This window comes from Podarcis muralis, chromosome 12, assembly GCF_964188315.1.
Source record: "Podarcis muralis chromosome 12, rPodMur119.hap1.1, whole genome shotgun sequence".
Lineage (NCBI taxonomy): Eukaryota > Metazoa > Chordata > Lepidosauria > Squamata > Lacertidae > Podarcis > Podarcis muralis.
The window spans coordinates 27,938,176-27,956,435 of NC_135666.1; the positions used below are offsets into that span (position 1 = coordinate 27,938,176).

General features: G+C 43.3%; 1 protein-coding gene across 1 annotated transcript; it reads right to left on the reverse strand.

Moving 5' to 3' along the window:
* Positions 1 to 804: 804 nt before the first annotated feature.
* FAM133B (family with sequence similarity 133 member B) lies at positions 805 to 14,797 on the reverse strand. The gene is made up of 11 exons (XM_028750729.2): positions 14,654 to 14,797; positions 11,479 to 11,576; positions 10,378 to 10,456; positions 8,876 to 8,950; positions 8,658 to 8,690; positions 8,139 to 8,207; positions 5,666 to 5,761; positions 4,894 to 4,941; positions 3,828 to 3,923; positions 3,364 to 3,408; positions 805 to 2,776 (listed from the first exon to the last, which is right to left on the reverse strand). Exons 1-11 carry the CDS (start codon positions 14,675 to 14,677, stop codon positions 2,690 to 2,692), a joined length of 750 nt encoding a protein of 249 aa, XP_028606562.1. The 5' UTR covers positions 14,678 to 14,797; the 3' UTR covers positions 805 to 2,689.
* Between the last annotated feature and the right edge of the window lie 3,463 nt (positions 14,798 to 18,260).

The window sequence follows — 18,260 nt, forward strand, 5'->3', positions numbered from 1 at the left end:
AATCCTCATGCTACACATAGTTATCTGAAAAGTAATCTGTGTATAGCCTACACCAGTTTTAGACAGCCCAAGATCACTTAACGTATGTATGGCTTTGAGTCAAAAGGAACTTAGGATTTCCCACAGGATAGTACATCCCACCATAGTACTGGACGCCATCTTGACAGCAATTTGCTTTTTTAAAAAACTTCTGCACCACAAGAAGCTGGTGGGAGGAGGTATCCAATCTTCAGACCCACTGCTTTTTCTCCCTGTGTTCTGAAAAGGCTAACAAAACAGGCTTTCTGAGAACAATAGTAACAATTTACTTTCTACCTTTGCAGTGACACAAATTAATACAATGGAAGCTCGGGTTGCAGATGTAATCTGTGACGGAGGCACGTCCGCAACCCGCAGCGTTCGTAACCTGCAGCGCCGTGTCTGCTCACGTGTGTGACGCGATTTGGTGCTTCTGGGCATGTGCAAGCAGTGAAACCCGGAAGTAACCCTTTCTGGTACTTCCGGGTTTCCCGCGGTCTGTAACTGGAAAACGTGTAACCTGAAGCGTCTGTAACCCGAGGTATCACTGTATCTGCTTAACAGGCAGCTGAAGAAGCAAGCATTACTCAATCTTACGGCTGGTCCCTATGGAGAGGCAAATTTATATAGCTCATTGCGGCTATTCCTGTTACCATAGCATGCATATGGTGCTACACTTTATTTCTGGGGGGGGGGGGAAACCAATACAGTTGTTTGGACACACTCTGCCTCTCCCTATTTCCAGTCCACTTGTCTTGACACACACAGAGACAATGCAGAAATGAATAATTTTTTCAAACATTATCTTTACTATGTGTCTGGCAGTAATTTTGAATACCAAGACATAGTTGCATAACAGGTCTGCCACGGAACTTGTGTAGAGTAAAATCAGCTTCAATATGAAGCTGTTGGATATCATTCCCTCAGCTTTTTACATGCTAAATATCTTCAGCAAGTGTGCATTTAAAACATAGGCATGGATGCAATAAAAATCTGTAAGTAATGCTGCATGTGAAACATAATTAATTTCTTAAAAAATCCCATCGATTACAACTGTATTTCTCTATTGGTTAATTTAAAAATGGGACAAAATCATACAGAACATTAATTCTAAATACCTTAATGACAACACAAATAATAATAATAAATGCAACAGTGTTTGCTGGGGGGGGGGGAGAGAAATCAATTAACTCAATGCCACCTCAAATAATGTTAAGTACTCAGTATTATTTTGATTCAACAGGGGTAAAATCCTCACTTTTGGGGTGTCAGCTATGCCACTTTAGGCTGGTGTTTTCTTGCTTATCCCAGCAGCATGTGCTACAGGTTCCGAATAAACCAAGGACCAGACTAGATGGGAACAGACAAATCGCATTTGTTCGCGTGCCTGTTCATGCATAAAAAGGTAGGGAGAGGAGGGTAGGGTCTTTTTTAAACAGCAAAAGTTGGGGGTAGCCTCTCTTCCCACCCACCCCACCCTCCTGTGTCACCTCTCCAAGTTTTGTTGCTCTATGCACCATTCCCCCGGCTCAGCTCCAATACCAGAAGTGAGCCAGACAAGGGGGGGGGGGCAATGAAGCACAACTGAGAAGGCTGCCACATTTCAGCTCTCCTCAGTCACATGTGGTTTTTGTTATAAAAATTAGACACTCCACACTATTATACGTGAATGGGGTGGCCATGTAAATTAACAAAAGCGACTGCCCCCAGTCGCATCTAGCTTTTCCGTAACCAGTCATCAACACAACTGCTCTTCTGCGGGTCCTATTTAGTTTTCACAGGGAAAGGTCTTCTCGGTGGAATCTACCCCATATTCAGAAAGAAAAATGGCTGCTTAAAGTACCCTTGGAAGCACAGCAACAGCATCAGCAAACACTGGTGCTGCTTGCAAGGATTCAAAATAAGCTGTCTGATCCAAGAGAACACAAACATCCATCCCCCCCCCACTTTAAAAAAAAGAGAGAGCAAAATTATGATACATACACACAAACTGACATTTGTACAGGTTACTGACATATTCCTGTTTCAAAAAATGGCATCAGTAGTAATGAAATGTCACAGGAGTTGCTATGCTGTGTTCATCTTTGATAATGAATTTTGCATATTTGTAAAAAAATATAATGAAAATTTAACCACCCGTTCAAAAATAAAAACACCCAAGTTCATTGTTTGCTTTATGGGAAGAGGTGCACAGGCAGGGTGTCCCGTCCGTAAGGGCTGGCCCAGTCATTACAGTAAACGGCTGATCTACATGCACAGTTGTTTACGTGTGTGAATCGGGGCCTTCCATTAAAATGCAGGGTGACCCATGGGTGCAGGGTGCACATACAAAGACCCTGGAATGGGCAAACCCTTTTCTTGTATCAACCCTATTTTGCACTGCTGTTACATCATTAAGCCATGTGCAGGGCTTATTTCAAAACATTTAACGCCAGTCACCGGGGCCGAGGGGAGTGGGGAATACTACATATATTTAAGCATCAGGCAACAACAATGGCTATTTCCAGCCCAACTGCACTGGGCAAGCTGAAAGTTTAGAATATTGTTAATACACAAGAGAACTCATGCAGTTTGGTAAAGTTTTGTCGTAATTTTCACAGTTGCAGTTCTCTCTAGTCTCATTGCACTTTTGATAAGAAGGTGTTGGGGGGGAAGAGAGTCTTGACTGAAGTTATTCTGAGTAAGAGCTTGAGCTGGCCGTCTTCTTTTTTTTCTTTTTGCCATGTTTCTTGTGCTTCTTCCGTTTTTTTGTTTTATCCTTTAAGAAAATGTAAAATATCATGAACGGTCACAGGATACTGCAGTCGATTCGCTCAGATATAGGCCCCGACTAAGCATATGTGTTTTCAAAGGAAGGATTAACCAAAACTATTCTGAAATTAAACCAAATAGAGAGTAACACCCACTAAGCAAAACAGTGTTTGAGGCCCCAGTGTCAAACCTGGGCATATCAAATAAGCTGGAGAAAAATCTAGCTAAAAATCCAGGCGATGTTGTTTGGAAACCTTTTGCCAAGCAAGCACAGTTGGCAGCACTGTCTTTAATGGTCTGATTCAATGCAAATTCATTGTTTAGGTCCTTATTTCTGTGCCATATACAAAGTCAGGATAAGTAGGATATAAAGCAATGCAGCCAGTCAGGTGATTGCCACCCTCAGCTCATTGGGGAGAAAGGGGAGGGATGTAAATTTAATAAATCAATAAATAAAATTCTGCTCTCATTTATGCCAAAATGCTTACGTCAGAGAAACTCCAGGAGGAGTTTGTGCCAACACATATTTATGCAAGTCTTAAATTTAAAATCAGTTTTTGTTGGAGGTTATTTGATAAGCAGGAAAATGCTTACATTTTTCTCTTTTTCTTCACTGGTTTTCTTCTTTTTTGCTGGTACCTACGTGGAGAGGAGCAGAGTAATATTTTCAAATATGCTGAAATACACATACAACAGCAAAATACCAATATTGTCTAGTACTGCTGTGGAGAAATAACATTTCCTGTTCTCTCAAATATGCAGAAATCTTCATTTTTCCAGCTATAAAGTATGCTATCCTGTACACAGCTTCACAATTCTTACTTTTTTTTCAGGTATGGTGTGTGTGTGGCAATTAAAAAGCTTCCACAGAGGCCCATACTAGGAACATCCAGGTGGGAAGGATGTCCTGCTCATATGATTTATTCATTCACATTCACCTGGAATGGCACATATGACAAAATAGCTCCCATATCTCTGAAGGGACAAGTTGAACAGGATGTTTATTTGCTAAATTCATTTGTTTTTACATTAGCTTTTGGCTTTATAGGCATACCAACCTCCTCTGTGTGTTCTGATTCTGATGAGGACTCTGTCGATAACATGCCATCCCCATGATCTGCTTTTTTCCTTTTCCTTTCAAGACTTTTGGTATCCTATGAAAGATAAAAGCCACATTTTGTGTACTGAACAATCAGAGGAATATACAGTGGTACCTCGGGTTACAAACACCTCGGGTTACAAACACTTTGGGTTACAGACTCGCTAACCCGGAAGCAGTACCTTGGGTTAAGAACTTTACCTCAGGATGAGAACAGAAATCGCGCACTGCAGCATGGCGGCAGCAGAAGGCCCCATTAGCTAAAGTGGTACCTCAGGTTAAGAACAGTTTCAGGTTAAGAACAGACCTCTGCAACGAATTAAGTTCGTAACCAGAGGTACCACTGTATTACGAACAACTGGCTTAAAATTCATTTGAACATTTATTCAAGGGCAACGAGACTTTAAGCTAAAAATTAAAAGTTAAAACCTGAGAGGACAAAATGCATTCATGTATTCATAGCAGTGACCAGAGGAGGAATGACCGTTGGGAGGAGCGCAGAGAGAAGAAGCGCCATGGTGCATCTGCAGCAGCACAACTGGACACCTTTGTCTGCCCCAGCTGCAACAAAACATGTCTCTTCCATATCGGTCTACAGCCCCAGGAGGAGCTGCAACCTTCTAACAGCTTGGCTTCACCCCCAAAGGCGCATTCCTCTGTTGTCTCCTGAGACAGATAGATGCTAGGCAGTATAAGAAACCTGAAAGTTGCTTTATACAAATAAAGGTGCATAATAACTAGCCATTTTGATAAGTAATGGCAGAAATTCACTGACGAGAAGTGAGAATTGCACCACAATTTTCAGAAAAAGCCCAGCCCATTAGGACGCTCATTGACATTCATGGTTCAGAAAAGTTTGCCCTGTTTGTCCAAGTCTTATTTCCAACAGCGAAAGAAGCACTTATGAAAATCTGGATAATCAAATTCCAGCTGACAAGTGCTCTGAATAGAGACACTGAGCTTCTACATGAACCCTAAGTCTTGAGGTAGTTGTTGTTGTTTTACAATTTATGAAAGTATTTTACCTTTTCTCTTTCATTGTCTTCCTTTGCCCTTTTATTTTTTAAGCTGTCCTAAATAAAGAGATGAAAAGTAGTTATGGTATAAAAGATAGCCCTTGTGCTGTCAGTGGTTATAAAATCAATGCTACCTGAAGTCTAAACATTTCCTATGATGAGAAATATGACTCTTGCACAGTTAACAATTTATTGGTACTCTGGAAGATGGATGCTCATAACAAAGCTTCCAGTCCTGCAGAAACAGCTGCTGTATTATTCTTACAGTATGGGGTAAGGCTGTTCTTAGTTGGTCAGCAACTACATTTGCCAGTAGGTGAATCTAGACAAAAGGACAGAAGGGAACGGCACACTCCCTGTGACATGCTATCACACACCCACAACACGCCACCCACCCACTTCTAACTGATCTTGGAAATATCACTCTATGGAAAACAAAAACCAGGGATATTAAGATCTGATGAAGCGGAATCAAGTCCACAAATATTATTTTTTTGCTATCATGAACTATTTGTCTTTAAGGTGCCATGAGATTCTACGAAGTTTTAAGGTATCTTCAGTAGCAATGTGTATGGTGGGGCACTAGGATCTCCCACCAATCCGCTTCTCTCGCCAGTGCCACCACATGGCACCATCTTCACTGCTACTCCACCCCAGCACCATCCAGGTTAACAGTAGCAACGCCACCAAGTGCTGGGCGGGCGGCTCTGTACCACTACTCACACCGCTACTGGGTATCTTAGGAAAATGTCAAGGTGACTAATACAATAGGACACTTTACCTTGCCGTCCGAGTCAGAATCTGAACTAGAGTTTTCAGATGATTTCCGTGAGGAGCGGTGCTTCTTCTTTCTTCTCTTTTTCCCTTGTTTCTTATCCTAGCCACAAATATTTTAAGAAAACGGTTTGATTTTGTTCACGGCAAATCGTTATCTAAGCATTGAGCTTGGATCATTTGGGCATCGACTGTACTGCTACACAAGGACGGCTGAAGCTTACACAGGCAACCTGATTTTTAGTCATCAAGATTAAATCCAATGGCTTTCTTTGTCCAACCAAACACTACAGTTCTTGCCTCGTTGACTCAAGTTTAAACATCCAGAAGGTCATTAGCATAATCTTTCAGTGAAAAATTAAAAGGACAGATGCAGCCCATAAAAGTACACTGATAGCTGCATAAACACCGGTTTAAAAATCCATACATGTCTAAAGTCCCATTGAGTTCAATGGGGATTTGCTCCCAGATTAGTGGATATAATATTGTATCGACAGTATCAGTACAAAAAGATACATATTCAGCTCAGACTAACTTGAACTATTAATGTACTGTACTAATTATTGCAGCTCAGCTAGTTTGGATCCTGTTTTTCTTACTTTGCAAAACCTTGAAGGGTTCTGCTGGAACCCTTACCAGAGACTTTCCCCAGCACAGTGATTTGATGTTTTGTCTACTAATGCTAATCATTTTATTGTTGTTCTGGCTGCTGTTTTTTTAAATATTTAGTTGGATCACTTGTCTCTGGAAACCATGGAGTGGATTGGTCTCAGTTTCCATTCAGAGTGCTTAAGCTTTTAAAACTCCCTTGATGCCTTTTTGCATTTCTCTTTGTTGAACAACAACACTGAACACATTGTTTTAGCCAAGGGCTCGCTTTGTACATCACAATTCCACTCTGTGACAAGCCAAACTGAGGCCAGAACTACACTTTGCGTGGCCATCTTGTGTACTGAAGAGCTCAACAACCAGTTCTTTTCTGCCAGGGAGCACAAGGAGGAGGTGATCTGCAACAAAGAAGCTGGAAGCAGAGGAGAGGGTGCCTACCCCTCAACATCTTTCCACTAAGATTCCTCCAACCTACTTTTCACACAGCTGGGTAGCGATATCCACATTTCTATCTTATACAGGACTGGAACCTAGGTTAGGGGGGGGGAGGCAGGTTGCAGGAGACAAACAGCAGGTGGAGAAAGGTAAACACCCACTCCAGTAATTGCCTTCTCTTCTGCAAATTACCCCACCTGATGCTACTTTGCAGACAAGAAGCAGTCACTGGGGCTTTAATACATGAGATGGCTGCCTAATACACAGTTTTGGCCTGCACAGTGTTAATAAGGCCACAGCCTTTTAAGCTTTTGCAGCACTCCTTCTTGCCATCTTCAGAAGAACAATGCATGCTAAACATTTAATCCTGCAACGATGCTTAGAGCTCATTACATTTAGGCACACCAATACTTTAAGGGCCCTCAACAGCTTAATCAATGCACTGCCTCGAGGTAACATTTTCATCTCTTCCACACACAGAATGCTCATTTTTGCTGGCTGTTTATTTAACAGCCTGTTTCTGCTCTTCCATGTAAAAATAACATAAGTAGTTTTGAATTGGGGGGAAAAGCAAGAAGTCTCTTACACCCACATGCTAAACACAATAGTCATTCCCTTTGAAGGAGCGCCACAGGCTTTTTACTGACTTTATTGAGCTGTAGCTCCCTCTCACCACCTCTGATGGGTGAGTTTGCAAAGCCCCTACCATGTTATCTAATTGAGATGAGCTTGGAGAAGACTAAGGAAGGACTTGGCAGAGTCAATAGAAGACCCTCCCCAAAGATGGATGAAATAGATGAGATCTACTTCTGAATAATGGCTGGGAGCCCACAACCTATGCATGGCAACAACTGAGCTTCTCCCTTCTAACCCAAAATTCAGGAGCCTGTTAAGTATCCTGACTAACTCCTTTCCTATGGGCATGGTTATCTGTAGGTTTTCATTAACAGATTTGACTACATTTTCTTTCCTCTATTCAAAAGTGCAAGGGCCTGCAATATAGCATAGGCTTCCGCATGAGGGAGGGGAAGGGAAAGAGGCAAAATTATTGATTTTCTCCTTTGCACTGCAGCCTCCACTCCCATTCCTTCAATGTAGTTCCAGATAGTCTGGAGCAGGTTTCCAGGGGCTGCAGGAGAAATGGTCAGAAATCCTTCCACCACCCAGTCACTTGTACCAGCAGGAGCATCCCATATGTAGTATCCCATGTACAAGAACTCAATCCAAGCCAATGTACTTAGGATGAGGGTGTAGAAGACTTGAAGAAAAAAAACCTGTTCCTGACAAGGTTGCCTTCCTCCTGATCAAAACGACACACACTGGAGTTTTTATTTTCCCCTACATTCGAATGCAAACATATCAAAATAATTGAGATGAAAAGGGGGAACTGGCACAATTTCACAGAAAGGGACAGTTTCAGTTAACAGCATTCTTACCTCATCTTCAAAATCAGAAGAACTACTGGAAGAATCAGAGCTTGATGAGGAAGAGGAAGATGGAGACAACTTGACCAAAGACAACAAAACGTAAATTTGTGAGATGCAGAATTTGTTAGATAAATGCAAAAATGAACAGCCCAAGAAGATGGCCCCTACAATTACTCTCTTGACTGCTAAACACTGATATTAGGATACATTCTTTAACTAAAGATGCGTCATTTGGGTTTAAAGCCAAGATGAGGTATTAACAACACATAAAACAGCCTTCAAAAACATTTTTTCCCCTTTAAACCAGCTTTCCTGTACAATGGAACTCCAGATACTGTTGGACAAATGCCCATAATCCCCAGCCAGCAAAGCTAATTGTCAGGGGTGATGAGATAGGTATATGATCTAAAAACACCTGGGGACTCAAGGTTGGAGAAGAATGCCTTGCACCTGTTTACTTAACTCCCTTAAGTTAAAATGTAGATCAACTTGTACATTGGGGAAAAACACCCTGAAATCTTTGCTCACCCTACTGGATTTCTTCTTCTCCTTTTTCTTCTTCTAAAAGGAAATAAATGAATCTAGAATTAGTATGTCCATGTGTGTGTGTCACCGATGAAATTAGGGTTCTACATTCAGTGATGTGTTCTTTGGTAGGAGTTGCATTGCCGCACTGCCAAACAGCAAAGGCTATCCAAAGATCCAGACCCCATTGCCCTTGCATAAATATGCTAAAGCTGTTTTACCTCTTTCTTCCTTGAAGTGCTCTCACTTCCACTTAACAATTTCTCCCGGTGTTTCTCGAGTTCTTTTTTCCAGTTCTGAAAAAAAAACACACAAAAACATTGGAAGTAATCAGTTGTAATTTCACGCCTTCAACAAATAAGCATCTACTCAAAGCCATGGATACGCGAAGGCTATTGATGGGGAATTTGCAGTGAAAGATGTGTTAAGATTGTTGCTGGAAGAACTGCACAGAATTCTCTGGGACATTTATTGTGGTTGAAACTTCCACGGAGCAGGGTCTGCTCCATAAAGTGGTCTCGAGTCCATGAAAGCGTAGGCCACAATACATTTGTTAAGGTGCAACCCTAGATGCCTCTGTTCAGGCGTAAGTCTCATTTAGTTCACTGGGACTTACAGGTATAGGGTACCCACATACCTGAGTGGAAGTCCTAATGAACTCAGCAGGACTTATGCCTGAGTAGATGTGCACAGAATTGCACTCTTAGTCTTTGAGATGCCACAAGAATCTTTGTCATTTAAAATGGTATGGTATGTCAGGCCTTGAATTATTTTTTTTAAAAAACCCCCACAAATATGATAAAAAACCCCCACAAATATGATAAAAAAGAAGCATAACAAAATAGTAAAACCTTAAAAAAACTCTAACTAACCATAAAGCAACAAAAATAACCAGCATTTTCTCTTAACAATATCAACAATACTAGCATTATATTATTAAAGGGGTTGGGGCAGTCTGGAGCATATTCAGCCTTTCTCTCTCCTGAATATTTTTCTTAAAAAGTTGCTCTCACAAACTTTTAAAGCTATATTATTAAGAACTTGGAGAAAGTTACATAGCGTTCCACCCATCCTAAGAAATGTTGAACATCTAAATCCATTGGTGTCACTAATAAGTCTTCATTCTCCAAAAGGTCATTATTCTAGTGTAAAAAAGCAAGGCTTTGTCCTCACATACTGGGCTACAGCGGCTGTTCCTAGGAATGCGTATCTATAAGTGCTATGCCTGTTAACCTCCCTTTGCTCTTCCCTTTCTCCTTGGTTTTTAAGGCTTCTGGCAAGAATTTTATGTTTGCTGGTAGTGATCGCTCCTTCGTGGGCACTATGTTCCCGTAGCACAATGGCTCCTAATAGCTTTGTCAGAGTTATCTGAATACATTTCAAAGGTATTTCAAGGTCTGACAGAGCTTTCCATTTTAGCTCTTGCTGAGCAGAACAACCTGCAGTTTTCACAGTGGAAGCTTGCAAAATGGAGGCCTTACAAATTAGATGTTATCATTTCCTGGGGAGGGGGAAACAGCATTTAGCAATAATATTGGATTGGCAAGGGATGAGATAAGCAACAGTTCCTATCACTCTGCTACAGTTTTAAAGTAATACAGTAAAAGGGCAGGCAGATGGCTGGGGTGGGATAACAAGACAATTTCATTATGCTTCTGAGAGTAGAGCAGGAGGGAAAAAATCTTAAGTAATCTATCTACATAAAGTTAAACCAATAACAAACCTCATTCATCCTTTCTTCAAATTCTGCTAAGGCTTTGGAACCCTTCTTCTTCTTTTCTAGTTGTTCTTTTACTTCTTCCCTTTAACGCAAACAAAACAATATAGAGCCCTGATTTATTAAAATCTTCAAGGCAGCCAGTTGTAAATTCACCATATCTGATACAACAGGCTTGGACCCTAGTTAAGTTAACTTAAGGAAGTTGATGACCCCTGAAAATCTTCTCCAGAAGGTAGTGTTGGTGGGGAGGAAATCCTGAAAAAATATGGGATGGGGCACTGTGAATGGCAGGAGGGAGGTGGCCATGGGAAAGTTACCTTTCATGAATTTCCTTTTGTTAACTTACGTTATGATCCAAGATATCTATCTATCTATCTATCTATCTATCTATCTATCTATCTATCTATCATCTATCTATCTATCTATCTATCTATCTATCTATCTATCTATCTATCATCTATCTATCATCTATCTATCTATCTATCTATCTATCTATCTATCTATCTATCTATCATCTATCTAGTCTGGGCAACTGCCTTCAAGCCAAAACCTACTGAGGCTACTTAGATCATACACCCCAAACTCTGCCCTCCAGATGTTTTGGGACTACAATTCCCATCATCCCTGACCACTGGTTCTGTTAGCCAGGGATGATGGGAGTTGTAGTTCCAAGACATCGGGAGGGCAGAGTTTGGGGATGTATGACTTAGATGCAAGTAATTATTCTGTGGGATTCACTTGGCCTATTATTGGCTGCACTGGCATGTGATAATAAACTATACTTTGTCCCTGCTCCTCTTTTGGTACGACCACAATAAGGAGCTTGGGAGCATTTGCTTCTACCTTCAACTAACTGTAGTCTGTTGTTATGTCTGAACCAAAACAAACTGTGATTACTCTAAACTTTAGTCTGTCTGAAAAAGTCGTTTTCGTAGTTAACATACTTGAATTGTTTGGATAAACCATAGTTAAAACCAACCTAACACTTGGCTATGGTTAAGAGTTACATGCAAACCAGGTGATGGCCTTCAGAACTGAAGTCCCATTCTCCTTCACAACAAAAGGGCTCTGGAAAAGGAGGAAAGTCATTATGGCCATACATACCATGTTGGTCTTGGTCTGTTCAAATAGTCTTGTATGGTAGGTCCTGAAGATGGAGCAGGACCTCGTGATCTAGCCATCGCTATGGGATTCATATAAGCCTGAAAGATTACAAAGCGATAAATTTAAAGTCATTCCACTTTGCTGACATTAAAATAGCACCCCAACCTCCTACTTATAGAGAGAAATGAAAGCATTTTAAATTAAACAACAACAGTCTTCTTCAGGCAGCTAGCAGATTCTTAGAAGACAAGTGCACAGACTTCCTTATGGGTTGATTTTGCTGTTTTGTCTTTTGTGACAAAATTCTGAGGGGGGAACCAATGCTTTATTTTCCAAGTCCAGTTGCTCTCTGACTATCAAAGAGTGTTGATTTTTAAATGGAACACATAACAAGCACTAAATAGTCATTCATTTTGCCTTTTCTCTCTGTAGTCTCATTTTCTGGCAGAAGCTGTGTACACTCAGCCTCTGGAAATCATTCTGTTCAAGAAACACTGGCACACAACCAAGGCTGTAGAAATTAGTGATAATATTTATAGCCTGGGCAAATTTTGAGAGCACCATACAACTCAGTAGCACTGAACATTTGGCCCACAGAAGTCCCTTATTTATCCTCACAACAAGCTGTAATATAGGTCTTTATTATTCTCATCATGGAAAGGTTCTAACTTGCTTTGGGCTACTGAAGGACAGAGTGGCTTGGTTCAGACATAACCCAGTTTTATTCTCTGCCCCCTGCAATGCTCCATTCTCCTCTCCCCTTCCCTTTTCTTTTCACTCTTGCCCCATAAGTCAATACTTGAAGGGCTTTTAAAACCACAGTTTCACATTACATCCAAACCGGAAAACTGTGATTGAAGGAACCCTGTAAGTATTTAATTATGGTGCAAAAGAGAAGGAGAAGGGATGAGGAAGTGTTCTGACACAAAGCTAATTCTGAGTTTGGTTTACAACAAGAATGGACAGGTTTCAAGCTTGCAGGATCTACTGGATCATGCCTCAACAACAGAACATCTGCTTTGCACGCAAAAGGTCCCAAGTTTAATCCCTGGCATCTCCAGGCTGGGCAGAGAGAGACTCTTGTCTGAAACCTGGAGAGTCACTGCAAATCAGTGTAGACAAGACTGAGCAACATGGACCAAAGGTCTGAATTGGAATAACACAGCTTCCTAGGATTTCTACTTCGTTTTTTGCTAGCCCCTCGAGTGCCACCAACTGGATCCTGGTACAAAAGACCTTTCACTAAGAATTAAAAAATTCTGAGCCAGCCCAAGAATTGATTTTGAGTACCAGAACAAAAATAACCCTGAAACTTTCTGTATTTCAGCAATATAATTTTGAGTTACCTCAGCAGCAGGTATTTCCTCTTCACCATTTTCTGGTTTAAGTTTTACAGCCCCAATGACCATACGGCAGACTACTGCATGGACAAGCCCTTCCAGTGGTTCTCAACCTGTGGGTCCCCAGATGTTGTTGGACCACAACTCCCATCATCCCTCATCTTTAGCCTTGCTAGCTAGGGGTGATGGGACTTGCAGTCCCAAAACATCTGGGGACCCACAGGTTGAGAAAGGCTGCCAGAGTTTTTGCATTTGGACAGTGCCTAACTTGTACAAAATTAGAAATCAATTAAGATTGCCATGTTCTTCCTATGCCCCAAATCACATATATAGCTCTAACACAGCCCCTTAAAGGATAATAAAATAATAATAATAATAATAATAATAATAATAATAATAATAGTAATAATAGTAATAATATCATCATGAGCAAAAATAATAAAAAATGCACAGTAAAGAGGATGTCTGGAGGGAGCCTTAGTTACTTGTATCGAACAACTTCTAGAGGTCTGTACAAGTAAGGCCAGACATTCTCTTTACTGTGTATTTATTATTATTTGTGCTCACGATGATACCCTACTTTCAACATTCTTTGCATATGCAATAGCTTTGGGGTAGACATAATGCTTCATTTCCAAATAGCGCACCTCCCTTGCTTCCTGTTGAAATCCTGTAATTTTTTTATACCACAAGTGTTCCAGTGTGTTTGTTGCCTGCTTTTGTTGCACTATAGTGCAAGAGTGCTTCTCCAGATGGTAATAAAGCAGTACCAGTGGGGAAGCATTTCCAAACAGCTAATGAAGTGGAATGATGTGCTGACGGTCTTGTATAAATCCCCCACAAATACACCTTATTGTGTCAATGACAGGTTTCAGAATACTGTACACCTGCAAAAAACAACAACCCTGGAGGGGGCCTTTCAGCATCAAATCTCAGAAAGAAACCTGAGCTTGCTTACAGCTATCTGCCTTTACCCAACAAAGGAATTCTATTTAGCAGAGATCACTAAAACCTCCTTCCTCCCCAGGCGCTTCAGAACATTTCTATGCTAATGCACAAAGTGCGACCGTTCACATTTCCAATCTGTGCTAATAGCAATGAATGGCCTTGGTGCAACTTGAATACAATTATTATTTTTTTGCTTAGGACAGCTGCAGATATCATTTAGTCATTCCTGCTTTGCCTTTAGGTTTACTTGGCCAGCCTCAAAACATCAAAACCCTATACCCATATGGTGAAAAAGCACACCAAAGAAAGCACCGGAATTACGTATTCAAACAGGATCACAAAAGTGGAAGTGTAAACATCAGAGGGACTAGGAAACAGGGTCGCAGTCCTTACGCAAAGTCGCAAAATGCCCGGTACGGTTAAGTTCCTGCCACATTGCAATTAGATCTGCACGCCCAACAGATCCCCTGGCTGCCACCTGCTACTTGCAGGAGGAAATCATGTTTTTTTAACCTACGTACTTCAGAGACACTCCAAGTCCAATGGGGCGCAGAAAGGTCCTACGATCCCCATTAGGGTATAAATAAATATATATTTTAATGACCGCCTCCCCATCCCGGATTCCCCAACCGGGGGGTGGAGAAAGAAAGACCTGCCGTGTGCATGTCTGGCACAGTCCATCCCAACATCAGGTCCCCCCCCCCCAATAAACTTCTTAGGGGATCGCCAAACCATAACAACCTGCCTCCCCTCCGCCCTGCACCCCAAGTCTTTGACTCCCGGGTCCAGCATCCCCACCCAGTCCAGGAGGAGCCGCCGCGGGGCCTCCTTCCAGAGCCTCGCCGCCCCCAAGAGGCCTCCCCTCCAGCGCGGCGCGACTTACTCACCACCCGGTTATCCCTTTTGCCCATGGCGTGCAAAAAAACCTGCGGCGCCCGGCGCCCGATCAGAACCGCACCGGCCTAGCTGAGCTCCCTTTCTCCGCTACCCGTCAAGTTGTTGGTTTTTTTTCTTAACCATCGAAACGCTACCGAGCATGCTCAGTGGCACTCCGAGCATGCTCAGTGGCAGGCCTCGAAGCGCCCCTGCCCTTCCTTCCTTGCCCACACTCGGGAGTCGGGTTGCAAAAGCGCGCTGCTGGGAATGGGTGGACGAGTTCGGCGTGTCTGGATGAGGGACTTGGGAGGCTCGCGGGTCGCGGTGCAGCAGGAATTGCTCTCCCGCTTGCACTTGTGAGCAAAGACCGATTCTGCAAGCGAAAACAGCAGTCTGGTTTGGAAAGGGGTGTCTGTAAAGGTGCATAAAAAGAGCCTCAGATTGAGGCAGGGTCAGGCCGCGTCACATTTGTGCGGTGCATTTACCTTTCGTCAGAAAGAACTATTTGCAAGAGAGGGGATGGCGGGCGGGCGTGGGAGAAAGGGAGCATGAAGGAAAAAATATATGGAATAATGCAAGTGCTTAAGGGAGAGGAGGAAACACACTCTCCTCCCTCCTATCCGCTTAAGGTGTTCCTCGCCCCCACCCACTTAAGGGATTTCCACATTGCAGCCCCCTCGCTTGCGCTTCATGCACCCGATTGTGTCCATACCCCAATATGGGGTACAAATCTGGGTGCTGCCGTCAGGATACATCTCCAGGTCTTGGAAAAACACACTCCCTGTTGCAGCGTCTGGGGGGAAGAGTTTGAGAGGGCCTGCAGCGACTGCAGAGCAAGCCAGCGGGGTCTTCCCTTAAGAGGGACCCAGGCAACATAGGCTAGCCTTCTCCCAACCTGCTGCTCTCCCCATGTTTTAGGCTAGAGCAGGGGTCAGCAAACCTTTTCAGCAGGGGGCCGTTCCACTGTCCCTCAGACCTTGTGGACTATTTTGGGGGGGGGGGGGGAATATATGAATGAATTCCTATGCCTCACAAATAACCCAGAGATGCATTTTAAATAAAAGCACGCATTCTACTCGTGTAAAAACACGCTGATTCCCGGACTGTCCGTTGGCTGGATTTAGAAGGCAATTAGGCCAGATCCGGCCCCTGGGCCTTAGTTTGCCTTCCCGTGGGCTAGGCTCTTGTCAGTCGCAGCCCGCAGGCCCCTCTGGAGGCTGCAAGCCTAGCAATACTGTATGCATGGAGTAAAAAGTACAGCCAGAGGAATGATTTGGAAGCTGCAAACTGCAAATTGGCAGGGGATAGGGATGTCTGCAGAGACGAGTAAAATAAGTAGGGCCTATCAAAGGCAGCCTTTGCTGCCTGAGCCAAATGAAAAGATGAGGCCTCTCTGCCCCCTCCCCCTTTCCATATGGGAAAAAACAAAACTGATCAGATTGACAGTTTGAATCTTACTTCAAAACTGACAACGGAAGTGTTTTTCCACTGCCTCTGAGGACAACAGGCCAGCTTAGGGCACCTACAGTAGGCCACAATCCCTCTAAAAACTTGGGCACATCCACACCATAACTTTAAATCTCTGTGATACCACTTTAAATAGTCAGGGCTTCCCCCAAAGAATTCTGTAGGTTCTTAAGGGTGCTGAGAGTTGTTGGGGGTCCCCAGTTTCCCCACAGAACTACAGTTCTCTGAGTTCCCTGTGAATTGGATCTCTGTGAGGGGAATAAAGGTAAAGGGAAAGGGAACCCCTGACCATTAGGTCCAGTTGTGGCCGACTCTGGGGTTGCGGTGCTCATCTCGCTTTATTGGTCGAGGGAGCCGGCGTACAGCTTCCAGGTCATGTGGCCAGCATGACTAAGCCGCTTCTGGCAAACCAGAGCAGCGCACGGAAACGCCGTTTACCTTCCCGCCGGAGCGGTACCTATTTATCTACTTGCACTTTGACATGCTTTCGAACTGCTAGGTTGGCAGGAGCAGGGACTGAGTAACGGGAGCTCACCCCGTTGCGGAGATTCGAACCGCCGACCTTCTGATCGGCAAGTCCTAGGCTCTGCGATTTAACCCACAGCGCCACCCGCGTCCGTGTGAGGGGAATAGGGGTCTCCTAACAACTCTCAGCACCCTTAAAAAACTACAGCTCCCAGAAATGTTTGAGAGGAGTCCATGGCTGTTTAAAGTGGTGTCAGATAGATTCAAATGTATGGTGTGTGTGCGTGCCTGCTCACCACCATATTATATTGGCCGTCCAAATCGGTACGAATGTTCATTGCAATATAACCAGTGCTTTTCTTCTAGGGAAAAAAGTGTCGGTACTGTGTACCCTTGAGTACCCCCAGAAAAAAGCACTGCATTCATCCCATAAACAAATCAGAATGAATGCTCAGTAAACACTGGGTGTAGTATAAACACTGTGAAAGCTTTGCACACTCAAATTGGGATGAATGCTGAACAAACAGGTGGTCTGGAGGAGTCCATAGTGTATTATGTAAACCCGACTGCTACTGTTTGTAACTCTTTGATGTAACTGGATATTGGAAAACTAGAACATATAAAAGGAGTATGAGATATATCATGATGATGTTTTTCAGTGTATGTGCAATGACCCAAAGAAGATCAGAACAAGCTCAATGAGAAGCACAAACCATTTTAACCAGCAGTGAGTAAGCACATGGAATTCACACATTTTTGAAAAGAAAACTGTAGTCTGGGTAGGCTTGAGAGTGTCTAGGGAAATTGATTTTAAAACCAGATGTGGCTGAAGTACTAAGTATGAACAGTGAACTCATGTTGCTAGGTCAAGAGTGGGGTGTCAAGCACGAGGGAAGTCTTTCTAACTGGCTCTCCTCTCTTCAGGTCATGTCCCTCACAGGCCTTCCTTGAATGCTTTTGTCAGCCTGCAATGTGTCCTTAAAACATAGCTGTCAAGCATCCCTTATTTGGCGGGACAGTCCCTTATCCCAGCGCCATGTCCCGCTGCTGTCCCTTATTGATGATGTCCCTTAAATTTCCCGGGTTTCAAAGGAAGCAGCTCCTCTCCCTCCCTCCCTGCCAGCCAGGGAGGAGGGAGGCGCCAGCTGTGTTGCTTGGCTGTGTTGCTCACCCAATAAGGAGTCTAAGAACGACTGGGGGGTGGAGCTCGCATGCCTTGTGCCGATCAAATCGGCCGTGTTGCCTGGGGACTCGCCTTTGCTCAGCGCTTCCCAGCGGAGTGGTGACGGTGGTTTTCCTTGCTGCATCCCCTTTGCTGGGTTGCTGCGCTATGGGAACCACCGCTTGAGGCTTTGTTTGGCTGCTGGTTGACTAAAATCCCTTATTTTGGCTGCTGATCCCTTATTTTCGAGGCTGCTGGTCCCTTATTTTCAAATCTGTAAGTTGACAGCTACGCCTTAAAATGTGATAATACATATTGCTTTCCTGAATGGAAGGTGAATGTGTGTGTGTGTGTTCAAACTTCTGGCCTTTACAGGGGTGGAACGTAGTCTACTGTACAAAGGAAAGAGTCATTTCCACTGCTGTACCCATTTTTGTCTCTGGTCTCTCCTTCCACTGGCATGTGGCCTCCAGAAAGTTGCTTATGAGGCATGCAGGCCTCAGGCTGAAAAAGGCTCCCTCCTG